Below are 19,541 nucleotides of genomic sequence, written 5' to 3'. Positions count from 1 at the left end.
TCGGGCAAGTGGGAACGCGGGGAGGCCTCCAGCCCGGGCAGGCTCAGTGCTTGGGGGTCTCACCAGGCTGCTTGGGACTTCCTCCAGCCCCGTACTGACAGCCTCCAGGAGGACGCCGAGGCCAGCCAGCCCCTGGAGGAGCCCGAGCCCCTCTCTCCTCTGTTCGGAGCCGCCGTCTCTGAGCGTGCTGGCCGCTCTCCCACGTGTTCTCGCCGGGGTGCGGGTCGGTGCGGGGCGCCAGGGCCGGTGGGAACAGCCCGGGCGGCGGATCCCCGAGCGCAAAGGAGTTAACAGGACTTTCTGCCTTTCCCGCCCGCGCCTCCTCCACCCTCCTCATTACCTGCACTTTATCACCGCCGGAGCCGCGGGGCGGGAGCGGTGCAGGGCCGGCGGGGCTTCCTGCGCCGCCCGGGGCTGCCCGCGGCGCTGGGGCCGCGCCGTGCGGGGGAAGGTGCGCGAGTGCTGCGCGCTGCGTGCGGGGGAGCGCCCGCCTGCCTGCCCGCCCGCCGAGTGCCTGCCTGTGGGTGGGAGCGCGGCTGGGGCTGGGGCTGGGGCTGGGGCTGGGGCTGGGGCTGCGGCCGGGCGAGAGAGCGGGGCTGCCTGCGCGCCGCAGCCCGGCAGGGATGCGGCATGGCCGTGGGCTCCGTGAAGATGCCGTCGCCGTGTGAGGGCGCGGAGCTGGCCCGAAGCTGGAGCCCCGGCGGCGGAGCCCAGGAGCCGCCGCCGCCGGTGCAGCTGCGGCAGAAGCTGCGGGAGCTGCCGGCGCTGCTGCGGAGCGGGCTGACGCTGCGGAGGAAAAGCGCGGCCGCCGCCGGCCGGGTGAGTGAGGGAGTGAGGAGAGAGCGAGGGAGCCGCCGGCGGCCCGGGGCAGCGCCCCCGCCCTGCCCTGCCCTGCCCTGCCGTGCCCTGCCCGCCGGGCTGCGGTGCCCGGGGCAGGCGGGGCCCGCCCGCAGCGCCCCCGGCCGGGCCGCGGTGCGCGGGAGGCCGCGGGATCTCGGCGCGGGGCCGGGCGGCGGCACGGGCGGAATGAGGGAGGGAAGAGGGAGGGAGGGAGGATGCCCGGGCAGCACCTCGGCACCCACCGGGAGAGGTGCCCACGGGGGGCCCCGGGCTCCGGCCACTGCTGCCAGCTCTGGTGTAACATGAGATACCAGGGTGAGAAAGCGTCCCTGTCCCATCTCGGGGTTCCTCGAGTGGCTGTCCCCCCTTCCCCTCGTGCGGGCTGGTGCCTGCTCTCCGCGGACAGCAGGTACAGTGCCCCTGTGCTCCGACAGCGGTGCACACGCGTGTTCCAGCGGCGAATTCCAGTGAGCCCTGCAGCGTGTGAAGCTGGGATGGAGTGAAGTCGGGATGCACACGCCTGGCCCTCAACCTCGCGTGTCTCCTGACAGTGAGGCCGTGGGGTCAGGTGGGCGTGACCGAGATCCTCGTCCAAATTTCTCTCAATTTCACCCATTTTTAAAAAGGCTGGGGGTGTGTCACCGCAGGGCAGTCAGTGCTCTGGTGAAGTACAGTGTGACACTGCTGCGGCTGGGAACTGCACTGGCAGGCAGCTGCTGTGGCTCCGAGCTCTCCCAGCTGTGACTGGAGCCATATCGGGGGGTGGCATTGCCATCAGATCAGTGGCAGTCAGTCTGGTCCGACCTCACTTGCAGGCCAATGCTGGATTGTAACCCATCTCCTGAGCAGTCGAAATGGAGGAGTGGGTTAATCTACATGGGGTTGGATCTGCCTGTTTTGGGAATCATGCGAGCTGCTGTTTTGTTTCAGTGCACTGATCAACACCTGTGCAGAGAGTTGGGGGAAGTCAGCATGGTGTGTGTTTGTACCCTCATCAACTTTGCAGTACTTTGCCCATGTAAATAAATGATTTCTCTGCATGGGGAAGTTATTGTGAAATATACCAGGGTGTGAATTTCAAACCAAACTTCCTGGGTGAATGCTTTGTTATAAGAGGATATATAGGCAAGGAAAATAATTAGGATTAAGGTAGGATATAAATTCACTGTAGAATAGCTATTTTTAAGTAATGTGGATTCAGATTCCAGTTTTACAGTAATTTTTTTCCTCCAGCACATTCAACACACAAAATAAAGACTAACCTGTATGGAGATGCTTAATGATTTTTATTGTTCTGGTGAATTAATCCACCTGATTACAATCCAAGTTGTCCATATGAATACAGAGCTAAAGAGAATCAGTTAAACAGATAAGTCTTCCTTTGCCGTAGGAGGATATTTGCGACAGATACCCTTCTTCCAATGAAGAAAGTCCTTTTCTAAATTGTGTGGTTTCTTCCTCATTAGAAGCATACTACCAAAGAAATGGAGTAAGTGTGCAGTGAGGAGGAGAGAAGCAGTGCAGAACTGCTGCTGGTGGCAGCTTTAGTTTGCAGGCGGGTCTGAAACACTGTTTTAACAAAACAGATTCATGGCACTTCAGGGAGATACCACGCAGAGAGCAGCCTCAGGTTTACTCTCGTGGTTATTCCTCACCACTACTGAAAGCATTTGACAAGTGAGCGGTACAACAGTTACTCTGTAAATATTTGCCATGGGTGAGTTAACATCCCGGTGAGAAGCCTGGGTAGCTCCTGGGTCATACAGCTCCTCACTTGTGCTTGATGAACCCTTGGTCCTCTCTTGTTTCACAGAGTTCCAGCAAGACTCTGCCTGCCTTTGCTGATGTTCTGTGTTATGGACCAGCAAACACAGTGTGACAGATTTAGTGGTGGTGTCAGCTATGGCTTCACCTCCCAGTACCCTGTGGGTCATCTTGTAAAGTTTTTCTTGTACCATCTGTCTTGGTGGGAAGACTGGAGGGAGGATGGCGAGTCTGTAAGGCAGTCTGGAATCAGCCCAGTGGATCTTCTGCTAGGAAGAAATTCTTTACTGTAAGGGTGGTGAGACACTGCAACAGATTGCCCAGAAAAGCTGTGGATGCCCCATCCCTGGAAATGTTCAAGGGCAGATTGGATAGGGCTTTGATCATCAACCTGGTCTAGCAGAGGGTGTCCCTGCCCATGGCAAGGGGGTTGGAATTAGATTGTCTTTAAGAAGGTCCCTTCCAACCCAATCCATTCTATGATTCTGTGACCTCGGATCAGTGGAAGATGCTGTGTGGAGATGCTGTATAGCTGCCACAGTGTCTTGGTCCCATGTGGAGAGTGGGGATACTGTGCTCTGCCATCTCTGGGTTTGCAGGGACTATCCTGCAGATAGAATTACTCAGCAGCATAAGTGCCTAGTGGGGTGTTCCAAGGAGCAGGTCATACAAAATTCCAGCAGGGTTGTTAATTCACTTGCTCCCTTTGGAGACAAACTGGGCAGCTGAAGTGCATGGAGCTTCCCTATATGTGTGATCATCCAGGGAGCAGTTTGTTTTTGTTGGTAGTATCCTGTGTTGATTCCTGCCTGCTCTGTGCATGTGCCTTTTCCCCCCAGAAATGGACTTTTAGAGGCATGACACTTTTCATGTACTTCTATTTAATCTGATTAATAATTTAAACCCAGAGAAGGAGAGTATTTGGGAGAGAAAAACATGTTAGAACAATAAAATGCAGCATTTTTATACTTTGCCTTTTAAACATGACCCTAAAATTTTAAGTCTTAAAATAAGGTTGGACAAAGCAGTAACAATAACATATGAAACAAAGATTCCTTTTTCCCCCCACCTCAACAAAATATTTCAAGTTAATCCAAAGTTAATTTTCAGAAGGTTTTGCTTGCTTATGAAAAAAAACTTAGTCTGTTCTTCCTCTCCAGTGACTTTTCTTTGTGCCTTTTTGCTTGTTCAAACACCAAGCTGAGAGCCTTATTTGTCCAGCTGGTTTCATCAGGAGTGTTGCTCTCTTAGGTGAGCTGTTTTCAAGTAAATGCTGACCAGCTGAAATTCTGGCTTGTTTAATTTCCTAGAAAAATATTATGACCCCTGAACAGGGGTTCTGCTTCTGATGCTGACTTGCTCAGGGACTGCCTGCAGTGCAGTTCGCCTCCACATCTATAAAGCACAGATAATCTACATGTGTGCATGCCTGGGGACTATGGATAATAAAATATAATGGAAGTGTTAAGGGTATTATAATTGTTTTAAGGATGTACTTCACTTCATGCTGTTCAAATACTTCCTGGGCTTCAGGGGAAAGGAAAGCATTGTGTAGTAGAGGGTAGTATACATAAAAAGAATTGATTACATTTTGAAAATCAGTATGGGGTGAAATAAATGTTTTCAATCTATTTGGATATCTCAGTCCTTCACCCTTCACACTAGACTATCTGAAAGTTGTGACCAGAGATGGGGATAATTGAAAATACAGTGTAACAAAATTAGATTTCCCTCTCAGTTCAGCAACCCCCAAAACTGGAGAGCAAATAGATATTTTTTGCTTTCTGTCTTGGGATACGTCCAGTACTAATACATGTAAAGAACTTGGAGATGGAAAAGCACCTTGTAGAAAAAGCTTCAGTAACCATCCTGCTTGGATGTTTCTGTGCTGTGAACAGTAAACATGAATACACTCCACTGCTTCAGTCATTTAGATAAAACAAACATCCAGTTCCTTGTCTAGGGGAGCCCAATGTTTCTTTTAAAGCTTTTGAACTTTGAACTGTACATTGACCTTGTCCTTGATGTTTTTTCCCTTAAATTCAGTCTTAGGACAGGCGTAGCACAGTTATCCAAGATGGCGTGGACGGTTACATGGCATTTGCGCAGTGAGCTGCGAGGTGAAGGTTTTACTCATCATCCTCTGCTGGATAAAATAGCAGAAAATGCAACCTTTGCTGTGGTAGCTGGGTGTGTGTCAGAGCTTGTGCAGAGGCAGAGGAGGGATCTGTTGCAGTGGGTCATTGTGCCCTGTGGAACTGTTCCCCTCCACTATGTCCTTTCTCAAATTCTCTGGAAAGACTCTTCCAGTTTCCCAGTTTGCCTCCTAGCGTTATGTGTTGAGTGTATGTGTAGGAGGCATGAGTACTCTGCTTATGAACTGTCTTTGCTGCTCTTCCTGCTGCCTGTTAAAGATATCTTCTTCTCTCTCCTTTTCTCTTGTGACTAGTGATGAAATACAGTTCTGTGCATCTGGAAGCACCAGCAGGGAGGTCCTGCAGGCCACTCCATCATGGCAAAACTTGTTTTCGCCACACTCCGTTTTATTCTTTATGGACCTGACACTGGAAGTGCTCAGAAGAAGGATGAATCATCTTGCACACACAGAGGCACACACCTTTTTAATCACCTCTTCTGCTTTCTAGGTTCACACTTACACACAGATAAATACTGTTATACATGAGCATCAATGTTGCTCTTTGTCACAATAGTGGATCTGGAAAACCTTTTGGATGTCATGGTGTCAAACCACATACCCTGATTTTGTGAAAGATCCTGCTGGTCTGTAGAAACCTCCCTCATGGGATGTACCTTTTGGCTTGATCAAAGTTGAAGAGATATTGAAGAGACTATTTTCTCTTTTGAGACCTTGTAGTTACTTTTGTGAGGTTCCTAGAGGTCTTTGGCCAGGCAGATGTTCTCAGACTATCTTCACCTTAGCTTTGTTTTGAGCAGCTACTTTGCTGTATGTCTGTCAAGATGTAGCTGACTGTAGGGTTACAGGTTGAAAATAAACTACAGAACCTGTGGTACAGCTGCTAAAAGTCTACATGAGTTCAGGGTGAGTCTGGAGAAGTTCATGGAACAGAAATGTATTGAGGATACATAAACCCCATCAGACACAGAAGGTTCCCAAGCTGAAAATAGCTGGAGGGTTGGAGTGCATTAGGGATATCTATCATGTATTCTGGCACTAGCGGTTGTCATGCTGTTGGAGACAACTCCTCTTTGGCAGAAGAGAAAAATCAAACTATATGCAATCTGTTTTAATTAAATGAAGCATCAGATCCTCTCAACCTACATTCTGCTAAACTTTTCTTCATCTCCTGTTATGAGGTTTCAGTTGCTTATGTCATTCAAGTAGCTATTCTCTAATCAATTCTTTTGGCAGCTGGGGAGACTATAGTGTTGTTGATGAGGTTTTGCCAGGACATTAGAAACTGGCAGCTGGAAACACTCAGAATTTACTGTCCTTCCTTCCATGGCTGCATCATGGTGGTGGTTGATATTCGAGTTTTGATTGAGCTGAGCATATAGATCTGCTCTGTACTCAGATAATCCTCTTGCAAATGACTGACATTTATGGCAGTTCATATCCTTGTTGGCAGCTTCTCATCTTCATGGTGCCTGAGTGACCTTGTACTTCATGCTATTGAATTACACTCTTTTCCTAATATTGCACTTTTTGAAGGCTCCTAATCTTCCAGTACACCATTCTGTTTACATGGGTTTTGACAATACCTCCAATTTTGTGCCATCAACACATTTCATTAGCACCTTTATGATCTTTTTACCAGTCTTGCTAATGAGAAGAAAAAAAAAATCATAATAATTTCCCCGGTATCTATGTTTTTATATACTATAGAGACTTTAATTTTGACATTTCTTCTGCATTAAAAAGATGCAACAATGTTTTGTATGGATGCTGTACTGGCTGAAATCAGCTCACAAAAGTGCTGGATTGACTCAGTAGGTTGGAAGTTTTATTGTCAGAAGGATTATTGAAGTTGATTGATTGATATTGGTGACATTTTACTTTCAAGTCTGCCACAGAGGTTCTACTCAGTAAGTTAATATCCCCATCACTTTAGCAGCTATTAAGGGACTAAAAATAGTTGTGGTAAGTAATCTTGAATTTTTCCTATTGTAACCAGGATTATTATGTATTCCTGCTAGATGTATTCGATTAAGAAAATTATCTTTCACATATCACATATAGTATCCTTAAATTTGTCAGCTCTGTGATTGGTGATGCATGAAATATTGAGCAATGGATAAAATAGCTTTAGCAACAGTGACCATGGTAGCTGGTGGGAAATTTCAGTGCCTCATGTGTTTATTTGCATAATAATTTGTTTCACAGTCAGTCTTCAGTAAATTATTAAATTGAGAATACTTCTTAATTAACCCATGTGTTATGACATCTGAGAAATTATGCCTGGATTTGATTAACTACAGTTGAATGAAATGGAAAGTAAACCCATACTTCTGCCCCAGGAAGTAACCTAGTAAGTTTTGCAGAATGCAAAGCTATTTTTCTCCCTGAGGTTGGGGATTAGCCTGATTGACAGGATGATACCCACTGCCTGTGGTCTTACACTGGTGCTGGGAGTGAGCCTGGCAATTCCTGGACTGACAGTCAGCTGCTATTTAGCATCCCTGGGAAAGTCCAGATGCAGCACTCGCTGGTGCCACTGCCAGCACATGGGGAATAGGTGCCATCATGTGGCTTGTGTTCATGGGAGCTGCATAAAATTAACACAGATTCCTTGACACACCAAAAATGCAGCAGCTTGCTTAAACTACGGGAGAGGCTCTGTTTCCTTTCTCTGCTTTGGTCCAGAGCACATCCTGATAAGCCTCTTTTTTGACCTGCCTACCATAAACCAGACTTGACTGTAACCCCTTTCCCAGGCTGCAAATTTGGCTCCAGCTGAAAATACCTTGAGCTCATTTTGCCTGTGCTTAGACTTTAAGCGTCTATTCTCTTGTGTTGAAAATAAAGCCTTCAGTTAAGGATTGCAGAAGCAAGTTTGATCATCCTTGCATGTTTTTTGTCTGGTTGGATCTCAGTGGTTTCACTTTTGGTTTTGCACCCCTTCCTAAGGGATGTAGCTTGCAGATCCTCAGATGTGGTACTGCTGTGTATGGCTTGGAAACCTATCAAGGAAGTCTATGTAGGAAATAAGATCAACTCCACTGGAAGTAAAATTAGTGTCTTTGTAAAATTTCTGTTAGTGTTACATCCTGTTGAAATTCTTGATTTAAAGTGAGCTGATTGCATACTTACAGGAAAACAAACAAAATTCACTTAGTAGAATTTTGTACTTTAATTTGCTTGGTTACAAACCTGTATTATTGGTTAATTCACAGTAGATTTCCCAGCTGCCAGGATGAATGAACAAGACCATACTGTACAATTATGACCAACTCTGTTAAGATTTGTATTCAGCTGTTGTTACTTGTATGTCCCCAGTGGCTTGAATTCCATTTGCGCCATGAGGAAATTGCAAAACAAGCTGTGCATTTTTATACAGATGAAAATGCTGAAAAGACAGTGATAGCTTTTCAAAAGGGGAAAAGAAGAAAAAAAAAAGAAAAGCAGAATATGTTGAGTTTCTGGGGTATAAACTTTATCCATGACACCTTTTTATTTAAACATTTTTTGTTACACCTGTGTTTTTGGCATGAGTTTAAGGATAGAATAGAAGTAATTTGGGCTCTAAAGTTAAAAGCCATGGAAGCAGGATGTGAGTATTTGCAAATTCTAGGCATAAAATGCAGTAGCTATTCATAATTGTCACAATGACTTTTAACTCAGTTAACTTATTGTTTGGTTTGGGTTAGTTTGACCTTGTAAAATGATCCTCTTCTAGACATTGTATTAAGCTAAGGTCAATTATTAATTTAATAATTTAAATCCCATGCTATGGAATTTTTTCTGATTAATTCCTATTTTGAAAGATATTTTCTTACAGGGAGACTCAGTGGTCTAACTGATTAAAAGTCAATATAGTTTTTTTTACTTTTAGTGCTAAAATAAAATATTATGCTGATTGGAGGAGAAAAAAGCCCTTCAATCTCTATAAATAGCAGTAGATGTGTATTCATAGCATCAGTAAGGATCTTCTGCCTTCAGTTTTAGAACTGAATTAACCCATTAAATCTTAAAGTGCCAGATTATTTCCTTTCTTGAAATACTGATTGTCAGGAATGCAACTTTTTTTCCCCTTGCTGTTGAGGAGACTGCCTTTCTTCCCCTGCTTCCTGAACCTCATACTCAAGCCTTTATGTGACTGAGACATACATGGGACACACAAGTTAGAGCAATAAAGAAAGAAATAGTTGAGGGTCTTTTGTTTAATTATGGGATGTGATTTATCTGTGTGTGTGTGTGTGTGTGTGTGTGTGTGTGTGTGTGTGTGTGTGTGTGTGTTTTATTATGATAACTTCTCCATCAGCTGCCCCTTCTGAGCCTCTCTGCAGGTCGTGCATGTGTCAGTATCAGCACTCTGACTGTGGACTGAGTGGCACCAAGCAAGGAGCAGTGGCTGCTTGAATTGATACCACTGGTGGAAGAAATGTATGTTAAACTGTGCCCTCCATGATGAAGTACATGGTGTGCAGTTTGTAGGTCAATATTGAGGAGGAGGGAGGAGTATTTTGGGTTAAAAACTGAAACAAACAAAAAAGAGGACCCCAAACCTCAAATCCCACAGAAAACCCCAACAGAAAATTGAGGTCCAGACCACTTGTGAACATCAAGGATTTATGATGTGGCTTTGGGGGAGGGAGAGAGAGCAGGTGTTTGGGGTTTGTTTATACATTTTTTAAGATGATAAGCATTTAATTGTGGTTTTCTGGCCAAGTTCTCACCAAGAGAGCTAGACCCAGTGGACCTAAAACACTTTGTAATTTCAGATGGATGTGGTAATCATTTGCTGCAATAGACTGCTACTGCACACTGCTGAGCAGATGCTCCATTTCATCCCATAGGTGAATCCAGTTCAGTGATATATCAATTGATTTTTAAAATATGGAAAAAGTGGGGGAAAAACAATGCACACACACAGAGCTCTGAAAGTTGCAAAGCTGTTGTTTATTGGGTGGCTGAAGGAATGAGACAAAAGTATCACTTAGACCTGCTCTTGATCCCAGCTCATATACAATCCAGTGCTTAGTTGTGGTCTGTCATTTCTGCAGTGCCTGAAGCCTCCTGACAGTAAAAATAAATCTGGGGGCGTGGGCTGCAAGTCTGATGCTGGATCTGTGTTGCAGGACAAACTGTGTTGTGTGGTGTTTGTTAAGGAAGGATGCTGGAGACCCAAGCCCTAACAGGAACAGAAGCAGAATTGAGTACTTAGCTGCCAAGAAAGAAAGAGGAGGACAAAACCTATCCCAAGCTTAAGTGTGTTTTGACTTAAGCAGGATAAACTGTAGTATCTGTCAGTGCTAGCACTGATTTGTGCATGAGAATACTCTAAAGTAGCCTTCCTTGCATTTTGTTGGGAAAAAGTTACTTAAGAAACAAAAATTAATAATCCTGTTAGATTTAACTGTTATAAACACTTTTAAAAACTTAAACAGAGTTAAATTCCCATTGTCCAAGAATGGCATAATTATGTTAAAGTTTTAATTTTGATACTTGAAAAACTTACGCCGTGCAGATCATCTTAAAGTTATACTCTGTCAGCTCAAAGAGTGTCTGCAAATGATTAAAAGACCTGTTATCTTTCTTCCACAGGTATAAAAGAGATTGATAAAAACACTCAGCCTGTTGGAGCACAGTAATTCATAAATAGTGTCTGTGTTTATGGCCTTTGATGACAATTGCTGCAACAAAATACATAAAATGCAAAAAATAATAATGGCAGTCAAATTAATATGTCTTTATTTATATTTTTACTATTGTACTGAATAATACTAAGGAACATTGAGCAGATATTTAATTTCTTGTTTTATCCTATTAAACAAAACAAATGAGTTTCAGATTAGTTTTACCGAAGCTATTTATCTAATTATGGCTTTCACTGCACTTGAACGAATGGTTGCAAATCAATAGGTCTCTTAGGTTGCCAGGACATGCATTAATATTGGTGAGTCTCGAAGCTGAATAGCAGGAGTGATGTCTCTTTGTTATTTTTCCTTTCAGATATCTGGCCTCAGTTCATACAGTGGATGCATAAACTGAGAAATTATCTGAAGGCCTGCTTAAAGAGTTCCATTTATAAACTGATCATTTGCAATTCAGTGTGGCAAAAAATATTTACACTATACTGGTGGAGGTTTTATTTGAGAAAACCCAAAGCAATTCTTTCAGAGGAACCTAGAGTAGATAAAAACATACTGTAGTGGGTCAAGATGATGGTTCATCTAGTCCTGTACCCATAAGTTATAAGGTTAATCTAACAGGTAACAGGTTTAGCCATAAATATAATGTTTCTTGTGATTTCAAGACAGTGTGTGGGCAAATGTTGTATTGCCTGTCTCCCACACTTTTTTTTTTGTTTGTTTTTTTTTTGTGTTTTCTTTTTGATTTTTCTGTTTGTTTGTTTGTTTGTTTTGTTTTCCCCCTAGTTTCAAATAGTCAGATAGTTTATACTCTGGTGCTGGGGGCTTGTTAACATTAACCATTTTAGTTACAGCTTTTCATGTTGTGCACCTGCAAAGCCAGTCTTTTAATGAATCTGGATAGTGTTTTATTTTCAGACTCATCTTGGAACATAAATTCACAAACCTTCTCTGTGGGGTCTGGTGACAACTTTACGAGGGAAGGAAAACTGAGTTTTGTTTTATTCTGTTGTTGATAAAAACATTTAGTTTTGATCAGTTTTCAATTTTCTACCTTTAATTTCAGGGACCCTTCCTCTGTTCCTGTGAGGCAGGGAACTTCCACCTTCTGTACATTTAACTTTTTTATTCTTTTTTACAGCTGTTTTTCAAGCAAGCAATTCCAATCTCTCTAGATGACTCGTTCCATGCTGTAATCATTTTTGTTACCTTGTTTTGAACTCTGTCTGCTTCTGCAGTGTTCCTTTGAACTAGTGATGGCTTGTACTGAATGTAATATCCTAGATGAGGGTGCACCACTGTTTTATATAAATCATGCAATTTCCTCCCTCTCCCCATCATGTAGGATTTTCATCCTGACAATCTGCTATCTCTGCAGAACTCCTGGGGCCACTGATTAGTACTTCACACAAAATGTCTTCCCAGCCATTCAGGTTGCTTTCTTTTAGCTGATATAAATAATTTAAAGCAGCATAAATTGTCAGCAAACTTTTCCTTGCTTTTGATGTGGATAAACATAATTTAGCACTGTTTACTTGCCTACCTTGACTAAGTCTGTTTGGAGCTGTTTATAGGCTTCTGATTGTGACTAACCAAATTTGTGTGAAAATTTGCTTATCTTGATGCTGACATCATAAATATGTTTCATGAAACAGCATCCAGCCTAGGATACAATGTTGAGGCATCTTTGTGTTTTCCTTTTCACAATGAAAACGGTCCATTTAGTCCTGTTCTTGTCCTTGATTATTTCTGTGTTTTTGATCAACCACACTGTTTTGTCTACACATGGAGGGCTGCTTTAGCTCCCTTTGAGGAGTTTTCTATGTTAGGGTGAGTCCATATTGTCCTTGTTGAAGCTGGAGTGTTTCTGTGTTTCTCTGAACATAGGAGAAAAGCAGAGAAAAGCAGCTGATGGCACGGCAGGTTGGTCTTGAGTTTGTTGCAACATGCTCTGTCAAAGGCTTTGCTGTTCTTCTAAGGAATGTAAGAATATTCATGACCAGTAAAGCTCCTGTTTGGTGGGTGGACAAGTGTTTGGGAGGCTTTCCACAGACTAGCAACCATCAACATTGTCAAGTAATCTCTGAGCAGAGCTCTGTGCAAGGGTATTTCTTGACTCTGCTCCTATCACTACTTTCTTTAAAAACTCTAGTGATGGAGTGGAAAATAAGTTGTTAAGAAGTAGCTACTGCTCCAATACATCAAAGAAGAAAGACCAGTAAGGAAAGGTGTCATTTTTTGTTCTTTTTTAAATAATTTCTTTTTATTTTTCTGCTTAGGCAACTTTATGGCAGAACTGCTATTAGGAACAAACCTATTTAACAGGTAAACCTACAAAGACTTTTGAAGAATGTCACATTACAGGCATTTGTTCTCTATTCTTGTAAAGCACTTCATTAAAAACAGAGACACAAAATGTTCTTGTAGTGAGTAGTCTTTTGCACTTAAGCAGAAAAGCGTAGCTAACAGAGCAACACTGCTATTAAATCAGTCTGATTAAAAACAATATGAACTTAGGCTCTTTGAGAATACATTTATTTTGGCTGTAGAAAAGTACCTACTTCAGTTGTTTATTAATAGCAAAACATGTTAAGGAAAATTTATGGCAGGATGGTGGGAGTTGATAAGGAAACATCACATTTGCCTCTTCTGTAAATAAAAATAATTCCAAGCAACTATCCAGAGAAATAATTTCTTGTTAAAAACTGCCCCTGGTCATTGAAAAGCTAATGGTAAATTTTGTGAAACTTCTGAAACTGGAAACCTGATTTTACATTTTTTAAATTTGAGTTAAGCAAGAAAACAGACTGCATCTTTATCCCTTGCTTTAGCAGTTCTTGGTGTTATCTGACTTAGAAACAAAGCTAAATGCTGAGGGTCTGTGACTCATCTTCTTTTCAGCCTGAGCCAACTCCCGCTTCAGTATGTGTATACTTGTTTCTTTATACCATGACTTTTTCCCTCCTAAGTTAGTCATTGTTATCTCTTGGCACAAGTGAAGAGGTTAAAAACGTCAACAAGCATGAGGCATGCTAAAAACATGCAAACAAACCTCCCATGTAATCTTCCAAACCCCAGAGTGTTTCCATTCCCATTACTTTGTTGTTCATGAACCCATCTGATCTTTTGATCATATCCTGATGGAGGGAGCAGGGAGGTGAATTCCAAGGCAAGGGTTTATTGACCAGGAATAATGTCCTAGAGGCCCTCTTCAGTTAACTTCTGCTGGTGTGTCCAGTTTCCAAAAAGGACATTATGACATTGCATAAAGAAAAACCAGAAAATAGATTAAATAGAGGTGAAAAATTTCTGTTCTTTTTTTGAAAGCTTTGCATTTTGAAGAAGTCTCTGCGTGTGTATCTATGTACCAAACAGTTTTGTAAGCTCCTTTCAATTTTGGTACAGTTATTTCTAGTGCTGGACAAGCTACCAAAACATAGTTAACCCACAGGCTTAGGTTAGTTTGGATAAAATGGATGAAGCCCTTGTGGTTTGTGATGGTTGTTCCATTGAGATAAGGATGGTTTGAAATCACCTCTAAAAAACAGTGTGGGAAAGGATGGAGCAGTGAGCAAAGTGATGGGAGCGAGCATCAACTGTTTTTTGAAGACAGAGTATCTCAAAATGAAGGTCTCTTGCAGTAAGTGGTGATTTGCCATCAGTCTGCTCTAGGGCCTTGCTGCAGAATGCGTGATGGAGCTGGATGGGCTTTGGAGATTGTCATGGTGAAGAAGTTGGAAGAGTTTGAGCAGAAATTGCCTACTTTGCCCAGGCTGCTTTGCTGAATTTATGAGAGTAAACTGAATGTCCCAGCAGTTTGTTAGGATGTCACTGACATCTTGCTTTTTGTTAGTGTTCCTGGGAACACAGATAGAATATCTCTGTTGCTCTCTGACAGATCAGTCACTCTGGAGGGAGCAATGCCATACACTTTGGATAATTTTTCTTTCCTGATTTCAATCTAAATTATAATTTTCCATGTGCATATTGCTTGAACCAACTTTTCAAGACAGCAGTTCCCCATCTCTCCCACCTCCTGCTTTGCGTAGGTCACGAAACATTTGCTGACTTAAAATGATGTTTATTAGTGACTTTGAAAACTGAGTAGGCTGGTAACTAAGATACAGTGGATAAGTGAGAGGAGGGTAACAGCATTTTGAAGTGATCATTGTTGCAAGCCTTGGCTGTGATGCAGAATATTGAAGAGTAAGAGAGTTAATTCTCTTTGCCCCTAGGTCTGAAAAAATTTGGTCAGTCTTTACTTCCTTTTATTCTCATGGGACAAAGCACGCCCTCAAGGATCTTAGGATAAAGATTTAGCATGGTTGAGGCAGAAGAAGGTTTCTCAGTTCTATGTTGTTGCTTTCCATGGGTAGATAAAGGAGGACCCTGAAGAGCCCTCAGGGCTCTGGACACTGGTCCAAGGGCAAGAAGGGTGCATCTTCAAGCAACACACAAAATGCATGAGCTGCTCCTTAGTCTGGTAACCAGAAGCTCCTCCAAGTGTGCTGTTCCTAGCGCTGGCTGCCAGGCCTGGCTGTCCTCAGGTGGTGGAAATGTGACCCTGTAGAAAGGCAGTGATGTGTGAGTCCTTTCCTCTGATTGTACTGTGGTTCTGCTGGCTCTTTGAGGTTGCTGTGTTCAGGATACACTCAGCTGTACTTTGGCTGTGAGTAATGCAGAGGCTATTCTGCTTTTCTTTTGTATGCCCTGGTCACACAACTGATAAGCAAGCTGCTGTTCACATTGTGTCCCTCTGCTTCACTCTTACGTGTTCTAATGAGCATTTCTTTAAAAATAGTTACAGTGCTACTGCTGCTGTCTCCAGTGAGGGATGAGATGCTCTCCTGGGTGGTTATCTCAGATTCTGCAGGTGCAGGCTGCCTCGTGTATATTTTGAAGCAGCCTTGAAAAAGTCATCCACAACTTTCAAGCCAAAAAACTTCTGGTTTAAAACAACAGTTCTCTGGAGGAGTAATTTTCCTTTCAGCACCTGATGTACAGAGCTCTTTTGAAACCCTAGAGAGTTCAGCCTCTTTGTCAAGAGACACATCTTACACAGACATGTGTGTTCAGTTTCATAACATACAATTCACCTCAGATCCCTGCTCTGCTGTAATACTGTGGACTTTTTTCCACTGCACACATGTTTTTCATGCTAATTAGACTCAAGCAGTTTTCTTCTTTTGCATATGCTTTTGAGTATGAGAATAAGATTGACTAGGATATAGATATCATATGGTGGGACTTCTGTTGGGATGGAAAACTAGATAATAGTTGCAAATGTAATTAAAGGTTAATTAATTCAGATAATTTAATGAGATGTAGAAAGTAGAAAAATCTTCTAATCCTTTGACTCTCAAATTGTGAGGGTTTTTTTCTATTTATGGAGTAGCATCTTTCTTTTGTAGGGGAAAATGTGCCTTAAAAATAATTTAAAGTCTTTATAATGCATTTTTAAAAATGGAAGAAAGGGATAGGAACTTTCTGCTTTAAATGCCAGGTCTAGTTTTGCTGGAGGGAAATTATTGACATCATGGAGGACAACAGACTGATGTGGGACAAATTGAAGCAAGATTTTTTTTGTTTGTTTGTTTAGTTAGGCTGCCTAGAATAGTTTTTTCACAGGTACTTTCTCTACAAAAGATTTAGTGCAACACAGTTTGATATATTCTTTTTCTGTGAATTTGATTGGGGTTATCATTTCAGAGGATGTTAATCTTGCCATAGTATCTTGTCAAATTGTGTGGCTTTTTGTTTAAACTGACTTTGGCTGTACATCTGAATGTAGTCTAAGCCTGAGGAGAGGTGCAGGGATCACTTCTGAAGGCCCATGCTGTCTTGGAAATAAGTAAAAAATGCAGAGAGCCCTAATAGGACATATTTCATTTGTGATATTTTCAAGTGTCTTTTGTTGGACCAAGGCCCAACCTTTCAAAACTGGAGGTCAAAAAGAGAAAATTCTCTCGTACCAGCTGGAAAATCGCATGAGATAAAGAAAACTCTTCCCCATAGGGATCAAACTTCCTACAACAGTAGGAAGAAGGACTTGTAGACTTAATTAAATTTAGAGTGACTAAACCTGCAGCAAGAAAATTTAAAATAATACAGCATAAACCTGATGTGACATATCCATGTGCTAATAATATCAAATGTGTGCAAACAATTGTTTGTATGAATAAGGAATGAAAATAAAGGTATATATCAGAAGAAAGGCAGGTAATTAAATTTAAGGATAAAGAATAAAATTAAGGAAATCTACCTCATTAGGGTGAAAGTCTTGCCTCACTTGAAAGGCTGTGTTCCTTTCTTGAACTTATTTTCACAGTGGAGGTTCCTGTCTAAAGATGTCTGAACTGTATCTGTGACCTTGTTGGGATGCTGAGCACATCTTTTACTTTCTTATAAGATTAATTTTTACAACATATATCATTTGTATTGTTTGGTTTTGATTTTATAATATTAAGAAAATTTTACATCTCTTAGCTACTTGACACTTGAGCAATTTTACTGAGGCAAAAAGAAATACACAAAACTCCTCTGTCTTCCATATATATTTTCTGATTCTGTAACCTCTCAGTCTGGTGAAAGCTAAATTTACCTTAGCAGCCTTTAGTGGTTGCTCATGTATTCTAGACTCTTCATGTTTGAATCATATTCCATATCTAGCGGTTATTGCACACTGCTTTCCACATTGCCTTATGTGCCAAGCAGTTGGGATTGAATGATAGGCATGCAGTGGTTTCTGCTACACTGAAAAATTCAGATATTTTTGAACTGCTATGTTTCTCAGGTCCCTTCCCATCTCAAATGTGACAAACCTCCCTTTGGAGTGGTTTGCACTTGAGTTTTCATTTTTCCCTGCTTTAATGGCCAGACTAAAGATTTGAAAGGTGATCAGAGTTAGTAGATCTCATTCTGCAGACTGTTTGAAGGTGCTGGTAGCCAGCTCCAAGTATTTCTGAGGCTTTGCCAGGAGCACTTGAGGAGTTCCTGATCTATTTTGCCAAAAAATTGCTTGTGTGATCTAAGGGAAAGCTTTATTCTTTCTTTGCGTGAGTGCTTTTCAGCTCTCTGTACAGCAAGGCTTTGGCTGCTTCATGAAACTAAAGTAGTTATGCTTTAATAGTTTTCCCCTACAAAAAAGCAAATTACAGCTGTTCTTCTGGAAGTGGTTAAGAACTCCCACTCTCTGGTTCATAGTAGGTTGGCACTGGTTTGTGCCAAGAGCTACTGTCAGTGAAACTATTATTGTTCCCAAGAGGTCACGTAACGGAGCGCTGCCAACACAAACCACAGCGCTGCAGATCCTCAAACTGTTAAGGCTGTAATGCAAAATTCTTTAAGCAGAGCTTGTTCACCCACCCTCAAGGCTGCTCCTGCTCTCAGAAAACCTCAGAAGCAAGAAAAGCAGAAGTTGGCATTTTTACTCTAGATTTGTTGTGTTTTAAATGTCCTATAGGTATTTGAACTTGGAGTGGGGCTGTCCTGGGTACGTGGAGGAGAGCTTGTGAGCTTCTAGCCCTTAGCTGGTAGCAGATTTTTACCTGTGGGTATCAAAGTGCTTCCAGAGCCTGCTCATGGTCATTCCCATTGCATGGGAAGGGAAATGCCTCACTGAAGGTGGTGACCACACCATGTTCAGGAATAAAACTCAGGTACACTGAACAGTCTGCTGCTTTTCCCAGTGGGCCACTTGTAAAATCAGAAAATCAGTTTCAAGAAACAAAGAGGAAATAGTTTGAATGTCTTGTACCAGAAAGGAGTAACTGCTCTCCTAGAAGGAAAAAGGGTTGGGAAATTACTGGATGACCTACCTTCTTGTGCAGGCAGTGGTAAAAGCAGGGCTCTCTGGGAGCAGGGACATAAAATTATAGGGACATTAAAAACATACCTTTGTGCACTTGTACACACAATCATGGACAATCTGTGTGCAACCTATTAAAAGAAAATTTTAAAAAGTTGTCAGAAAGACAGGCATTTTTCAAACAGTAAGCTAATGCAATTTACTGGGAGGTATTTTCATAAATCATAATCAGAGCACAGAATTTTAATTTTGACTTTTTGTACTTGAAACATTAAAGATCCTTTAGTTATTGAAAACTATAAAAGTGTGTCTTTAATTACAAATTGCTTCTGAATGAATTAAGATTTTAATGGATTTTCTTATTCAATAATATATGCACTCTATATTGACATTTTTAGCCATTTGTCGTCATCATTCACAGCTGATTTGCTGACTATTTGCTAATATTTGGGGTTTTGTTCCTGCATCTGCATTCACTGAAATAGCTGCAGCAATCTTGGATATTTTTGCCCTTCTGCTGTTTGCTAGAGTTCTTGTGGCAGAGGTGAGCATTCTTGCAGCTGGGTTATGGGGGCAGTTCATCTGAAGGCTCCTGAGCCTGTGCTGGCAAAAATCAAGCACCCAGCCATGCTGGTTTTGCCTGACACCAGAGAGGGAACGTTTGAACTTACACCTACGTGGTGGGTGGTTGGTAGTGACAGGCAAGATGAATCACTTAACTGATTGTCTGCTTTAAAATTTTTATTATATTTCATCTCTGAGAAATGTGGCTTGCTGAAGGTCAGGTTCTGGCACCACTATTATCTGCAGTGATGTTGACAGCTGGGGTACCTCAGCAATTGAGACCTGGCACAGTGGGTGATGTGACAGGGAAAGGTTTTGGTGGAAGGCTAACATGAAAATGTGTGATTTTAGGAGCCTCTTTTTAAATGCAGAATGTACCTAGAAATGTACTTCTGGTTGCCCTGAAGCTCCACAGACTTTTTCTCCCTTGCCTGGTACAGCCAGTTGGACTAGCAGAATTAAATTGTCTGGGAGTGATGGAGCCAGAGACAATTACAGAAATATTTGGGTGCTAAGGGAACTCCAGGAGATTGTTTGATCCAACCCCTGCTCTGTGCAGGACAAAATTCAAAGCAAGAGAAATTGTGCAGGACGCTGTCTGGTAAAGTTACAAAAACTCCAGGAAGAAGATTTTATAATCTGAGCATTTATTCTTGTGTTTGACACACAATTTTCCACTTAAATTTCTTTTTACTAATGCATGCTTGTAAGTAAAGCTTCCTGGCTTTCAGAATGGCTTTGCTGCTTTTTTTTCATTTGGAAATGTGTCATGAGA

At 42.2% G+C, this 19,541-nt stretch overlaps 1 protein-coding gene across 1 annotated transcript in view; it reads left to right on the top strand.

Annotated features, from left to right (window-relative positions):
* The first annotated feature begins 630 nt into the window (after positions 1 to 630).
* The window catches only part of RAPGEF5 (Rap guanine nucleotide exchange factor 5), a 157,195-nt gene continuing 138,284 nt past the window's right edge, over positions 631 to 19,541 (top strand). Inside the window, exon 1 of the mRNA XM_066554452.1 lies at positions 631 to 819. Within this exon, the coding sequence (XP_066410549.1) occupies positions 631 to 819 (189 nt within the window). The remainder of the gene's footprint in view (positions 820 to 19,541) is intronic.

Source organism: Molothrus aeneus, chromosome 1 (genome assembly GCF_037042795.1).
Source record: "Molothrus aeneus isolate 106 chromosome 1, BPBGC_Maene_1.0, whole genome shotgun sequence".
Classification (NCBI taxonomy): domain Eukaryota; kingdom Metazoa; phylum Chordata; class Aves; order Passeriformes; family Icteridae; genus Molothrus; species Molothrus aeneus.
Note: the sequence above shows the minus strand (reverse complement) of the source record. Positions and strands in the feature narration are given on the sequence as shown.